Source organism: Vollenhovia emeryi, unplaced genomic scaffold, assembly GCF_000949405.1.
Source record: "Vollenhovia emeryi isolate VEMERY1.0 unplaced genomic scaffold, V.emery_V1.0 DF939342.1, whole genome shotgun sequence".
Lineage (NCBI taxonomy): Eukaryota > Metazoa > Arthropoda > Insecta > Hymenoptera > Formicidae > Vollenhovia > Vollenhovia emeryi.
In genome coordinates, this window is record NW_011967024.1 from 120192 (window position 1) to 127115 (window position 6924).

Genomic DNA, 6924 nt, shown 5'->3' on the forward strand with positions numbered 1-6924 from the left:
CTTTTTTCTTTTTCAAATTCCTCGGAAGCCGGAAGGAGACGAGAAGTGCGTTGAACCGAGATCGAAGTTAATTCGTGTATCGGTAGAAACGGGCGCGAGCGAAAAATAAAAGTTCTCCAACTGATGATTTCTCCGCCGCGTTTCCCACTTCGCGCGACTGCGCGGTGGTACGAGCGCAGCCGCGGGGCACGGAGTGCGGCGTGCCACGTTTCATCCCGGAGGCCCCGGAGTGGCCGGAGTCTCGGCTGAGGAGACGTGACGTGAGAGACACCGGCGCGACGCGACTCACGCGACGCAGAGCAGTCGACGCGTGACCGATTCTCGTGTCGCTCGCGGTGCCGCTCGCATCGCACGCTCCATCGTTCGCCGAGCGTAAGCTGAGTACAGTCGAGTAGCAACAAGCCTCGCTCCTGCCGTCGTCAACAACGGGAGATCGTTCTGCCGTACTGACTGTTCGGCGCGAGACACGACCCGACACGATGGCATCGCACGTAACGGACTTCTACAACGGCAAGAGCGTCTTTGTCACCGGCGGCACCGGCTTCGTCGGAGTCTGCCTGATAGAGAAGCTCCTGCGATGCTGCCCCGACGTCGAAAACATTTATCTGCTGATACGGCCGAAGAAGGAAAAGCAGATCGCCGAGAGACTGGAGGAGCTGACGAAGAACTCGGTGAGTGACGCCGTAGCTCGTCCACATTCAAGCTCAGTCGCTCGAAATCTCGATGAGCGCGCGGTTTTCACCAAGTCACGCCTACGTTATTATGTAAATCCTACTTGTGTTTACCTAGGCGGGATCCTTTCGTGCATTCCCAGACAGTCGAGGGCAGTTTGCCGGGAACAAATTCGGCGAAATGTCTCTGCGACGAATTCCCACCTCCCCCCTCCCACCCCCTTGGTAGTGCCAGCATCTTATCCGCCACTGCATCCTCATGTGCTAACGTTTCAGATTTTTTAACGCCGTGTCGCGAACTCCGTCGCGACAGAGAGGCTGCGAGGAGGAGATACAGTCCCAAATTGACCGTGCAATCTCAACGAGCAAACTGTTGTGTCAACAGACATTGCTCAGACATCGCGGCACGTTATCTGCGTCCGCAGTAAACAATCTGACGGCCCTGGTGGAAATGTTTTACTGAACATGAGATTTTTTGCTAAAATTTAGTTGAAAATCTCAATTAACCCTTTTTTATTGTTATTTTTTCTGTAATTTTTTTTGTTAAAAAGTAACAGTTTTCAGTTTAATTCGGGGCGTTTTGTAATCTTTTTGCTTCCTCATAGAGGAAGCTTTGTTTTCATCCGAAAATTTTTTTTCCAGTTTTCAATGCCAATGGGTTTAGAATGTTTTAAAACGTCAAAAAACACACTTATTTAAAAATGTCTGTGTGTGTGTGTATGTGTGTGCTCAATAATTGTTCGCGCTCTCACCTCCGCAATTTTTGAGATATCGCCTTCTACTTTGGCATATTAATTGAGTGTCATTAAAAGATGGCTGGTATTGTATTCGATAATCGGTGCAAGGGTTCAGTTTATACATACATACATACATACTGTATATACATATGTATGTTTAGGTTGAAATTCCTGAATAACTTTTTAAATATCCAAGATAGAAAAAAATGTTAAACACTAAAGTTATATCGTTTTTAGTGGCGCATTTCATAGTAATATCAGTATGACCTTGAATAGCTTTATCAAGGTTATCTAAGGGTCACCTTGAAATTTTTATATGGAACCCTCCTTTTTCATTACATATTCTTGTAGCTTATTTCAATAGCTTTCCAAAACGCTATAATAAAGTATGTTTTTACTTTGCGCTTCATCTTAATTTTCCTTATATTTAACAGCATTTCAATGTTCATTTATTCCGTTTTTCAATGATTTCGTCACAGCAATTTCAGCAAAATATTTTCATCTGCACTGACAAAAATTTGAACCTCATTTTACTGTGAAAATCGGTGGTCATTTTTAACCCTCGAATTACGCCGTTAAAATACGAAGTGATTTGTAATTTTACCTCAAAACGTTAAAATTACCATTCAAATGAAAAAATATACGATTTATTGCAACATTCCCTTTAAGATATCACTAACAAAAGAGCAAAATTCCATGTTGAACTGTAAATTCACTGTATAGAAGTGAAATTTAAGCACATATATGAAATGTTATGGATGAACCGGAAGCTAATTTACAAATTATGTGACTGAAAATACCAGATTCAATTAATTTTTCATAATCTTCCTGTATTTTTAATGAAACCAACAAAAAAATGCAAATTTTATGTAAAAAACTCATGAAAGTTCAGGCAAATTTACCAAGAAATAAGTAAACTTCCTCTGTAAATTCGCATTGATTTTTATCAGTGTGGGAGCAGACTGTTGTCAGGAGCTCGTTTACGATTCGTTTCCTCTAGCACGAGTTCCTGCAAAATTTGATTGACGAAGTCAGTTTATATAGTTCATTTTTCACTTTTCATGAATTCACGTTAGAAGAAAAGATTCACGACGCGAGCCCCAGAAGTGCAGGGATATGCCATTGAAATGGTCACGAAACGGCAGTTTTTGCCTAGTTTCCGGTAGTCGATCTATCATATGACGTCGGCAGATTCTGTCATACCTTGCTGACATTTTATCGATTACACTTGTAACGGATACTTTCAAAATTTCTTCTCGATAGATTCGGTTATTCGGTCTGTTTTGCTATTTGGCAGAATGCTGATAGAGATACTCGTAACAGTTTATGAATAAACTACAGGTTGAACAGATTAAAGTGACAGATTCACTGCAAGAATCAAGCAGATCTTGACGTATCTGTTATAAGGTCTGTGTCCACGATGCTAGAACTTGGTCCAAGTTCCAGTTCCGAGAAATGTGTGGTCAATCAACTTCCCAGATAACATGCATGTCTAAAAGACATCTTTAAGATGTCTTTAACACGTCTTTTAGACATCTTTTAGACATACACGTCTAAAAGATATCTTAAAGACATCTTAAAGAAGTCTTGAAGATGTCTTTTAGACAAGCATGTTATCTGGGTTGCAGCTTTTATGGAATTTCTTGAAAGTAGAACTTGGACCAAGTTACACAGGCATGTACACATATTGTATAACAGGTATGCCTAAGGCTGCATACACAATTGATTTGACGTATTTGTCAAGACAGTTTGACATGGGCGGCATAAGCAAAACGGAATCTGTGTTTCACATTTCCGTCATCAGTTTGCTGGCCGACTGTATCAGTAGGCTTTGCCAGCGACACGCGGACATAATATGCATCAAATTGATGGCAATTTACTAGCAATTTCTGATCAATTTGCCAGCAATCCTGTTTGGCGTACCGCGGATAATTTACTCACTGGGTTGTAACTCTCATTCGCACAGGTATTCAACAGACTGAGAGAGGAGAAGCAGACCGATTTATTTAAGAAACTGATCGCAGTCGCCGGGGACGTCGGCGAGGAAAATTTGGGATTGTCCTCATACGATCGAGCAACCCTGATAAACAACGTGGAGGTCGTTTTCCACTCGGCCGCCACGTTGGACTTTGAAGCTGATCTAAGAAGCACGACAAATATTAACTTGTTAGGAACTCGCAGAATCGTTCAGCTCTGCCGTGAGATTAAGAATCTCAAGGTAAACCGGTGTTTCAAGCCAATATTTTGCAACACACTTGGTATTTTTCGCATATATTTATCACGATTATTCGTCTTGGCGTTATTTCTTCTTCTCTTTCGTTCGACGTTCGCTGTTCTAGGTCCTGATCCATGTTTCTAGCGCGTATGTTAATTCAGTATTGCATGACGTCGATGAGATAGTGTATCCCGCACCAGCGGACGTAAATACATTTCTCAAGCTGATCGACGCACTGGACGATGCTACTTTAAATTCCAAAACGCCGGAAATATTAAACAATCATGCAAATCCGTATACGTTCACCAAACACTTGGCCGAACACGAAGTAGTAAACGGAGGCCTCCCATCGGCCATCGTTCGTCCTTCGATGAGTAAGTTTACGTTTAATTGTACGACACGGTTGTATGATTATTACTATATGTATATGTGATATACTTTAAACAATTGTGCATATTTAGTAACAGGAGCGTGGAAAGAGCCAGTTCCTGGATGGACAATATCGAAAAATGGACCACAGGGTTTTATATTAGGCGCCAGTAAAGGCATTGTAAGAAGACTGCCAGTCGCAAAGCATCTCGTTTACGATTACATTCCAGTAGATATAGTAGTAAACAATCTGATTGTCGCAGCTTACAATGTTGATCGTGACAGGTGATTCTTTGTAGTTTGAAAAGAAAATTTTATTACATCCCGATAAAAAATGTTTCATGCATAAACACGAACAAATAGACATAGAATTATACAAAAATATACAATTAAATATGTACAATTTTATATAATATTATATGTACATTTATGCGTGCTCGTGCATGAAAAATTGTTTACCGGGATATATTTTACTTTATAAAACACACACGGGCTTCCCTTGAATCGCAACACTTGAATTTTCTAACATAATCTGTAATTTTAGCGATAAAGGATTAAAGGTGTATCACTGCACGTCCAGCACGACTAAACCATTCAAATGGGACGAGGTAGCAGACGACATTAATCACTATTTACACAAGTATCCATTACGGAACGCCGTTTGGTATCCACATCTCAAGTTTTTGCCGTCGCTCTTCCTGTTCAGAATCTCGGCTATCTTTGTTCACTTTATTCCCGCCTACATCTTGGATGCTGTCACAAGATTATGCGGAGGCCGTCCTATGTAGGGTCGAATATTTAATATGAAATGTGTATATGCCGATTTGCCACAAAGTTCCTCTTGAACAAAAGTTTCTCCTTTACTTTCTTTCAGTCTGGTTCGCTTGCATACAAATGTTAACAGATCGTTGGCGCGGCTTGAAAAGTTTATCTTTCAAGAATGGAGATTTAACAATCCGCGCTTGCTACAGTTGCACGAATCGTTATCACCAGAGGATCAAGTGTTATTTTCGCTCGACATTAGATCGTTGGTCTGGAAAAACTATTTTACAGATTTGATACAAGGTGTCAGAACGTATCTTCATAATGAATCTCCGAAATCTTTACCGAAAGCACGTTCTAAAGATAAAATGTACGTACATCGCTAAATATATAGTTCCTCGTTAATAATTAGTTTGTCATTGATGTTACATTTTTGTTCCAGACTTATGGTTGCTCATTTGAGCTTGCAAGCTGCTCTGTTGGGTTTGATTTGGTGGCTGGTTAAGGTTTTGTTCGCTACAACGTGGACAAAAACTGGTTTAGTTGTACCGATAACATATTTACTTTTTGGGCAATTATAAATGTAATCCTATATTTAACTCTCACACTTGGTTGCCACATTGGGCCAAAATGGCTTAGACTTTGGTTTGAGATGTCTTTTAAGTATGCTTAACACTGGTTTAGCACTATTGGCACTATTTGGTGGTAATTTTTATTTTTTTAAAGAATTTTCTCAACGTAATGCCACTTAAAATATTAATGTTTATAATAAAATTATATTCTTCAATGTTTCAAGTTGATCTTGTAATTTTTCAAGTAAATATAATTAATGGTTTCTAAACTGTTTATTCATTCAAAATTGACTTCGGTGAACCCAAAGTGACAGACTTGTTCGAAAAAAAGGTGTTACAACCAAGTTCTAATAATCTACAAACTTATGCCACACTTGCGTACTTTTCTCAATTATTCATATATAAAGTATACAAAAAATTAATTTTTTGTATGTAGATATATGTATGCACATACATGTGTCATATGCTCTATATCTGGATTTTTGTATACGAGAACATATACTTTTATAGTTTATTAAATAATCTGAATATGCTACAAGTATTCACTATTGCACGGTGTAGTCGATGTAGGCGGTTTAAACCATTTTAGAGGCACAATATATGATAGAGACTTTTACTTTAGTTGGGTATGATACATTTTAGAAAACATTATATGACTGGAATATGAATATTACGAAACGTTGCTTTAGTTTCATGTATATGTGTAAATAGAATAATTGTAATACACACATATACTCTCGTCAATCATGTCTAACTGATCCGTGGTGAATCAAGGATGGATACTTCGTGCCTATGTATTACAAATTAGTATTAATATTTATAATTTTTGCTACTATAAATATTTAATCTGGACTAACTGATTAGCTGCAAATATCTATTTGCAGTTAAATAATAACAATGAAAATGTACAACAGCAAGAGATCTCATCGAATTTTTCATGTCAGTATTAAACGCCCACATTTTGTTTCCGACCCATTCGTCTTCCTAGGATTGGAGTATACATATTTGTTGAGCGTATCTTAATACCATATTCCTACATTTTTAATTTTTAATATAATGGATAATGGGTATGGATATAAATTAAAATACTTTATTTTAACTGATCTCTTTCGCCGGGTCGTATCTCGATTTTATGCAATTGTCGATTTTGTGCTTGAACGCTTATTCTGATCCAGAATGAGTGTTTAAGTACGAAAACCAGAAATTGCGTAAAATCGAGATACGACCTTGCGAAACAAATCAATCGATTTGTAATACTGCAAGATTTTATTATCCACAAGTCTGTTATAAATTTACTATGCAAATACATTGTTAATAAAAATTTAATAAATTTGTAATCACTGAGTGTCATTTTCTCTTCTACTGTCATTTACGGTACCATGTTCTTATATACTTGAAATTTGACTTAAAAATTGATGATTTAGAAAAATTATGTTGAAAATTACATTGATGAATACGACATATACATATATAAGATACCTTTTATAAAATCAGAGTAAGATACGTATACAGGGTGTCCCGTAATGGGCAATTAATGATTCACAGAGTGAAAGGGGATGAAATTTTGAACTAAAAGTTCCTTCTTCAAATTTGGCTTG

The 6924-nt window shown here is 38.2% G+C and overlaps 1 protein-coding gene across 1 annotated transcript; it reads left to right on the top strand.

The window, feature by feature from the left end:
• Window positions 1-206: 206 nt before the first annotated feature.
• On the top strand, window positions 207-6673 carry LOC105558463 (putative fatty acyl-CoA reductase CG8306). The gene is made up of 7 exons (XM_012006164.1): window positions 207-671; window positions 3375-3626; window positions 3748-3997; window positions 4085-4277; window positions 4537-4776; window positions 4867-5124; window positions 5197-6673. Exons 1-7 carry the CDS (start codon window positions 480-482, stop codon window positions 5333-5335), a joined length of 1524 nt encoding a protein of 507 aa, XP_011861554.1. The 5' UTR covers window positions 207-479; the 3' UTR covers window positions 5336-6673.
• Window positions 6674-6924: the final 251 nt, after the last annotated feature.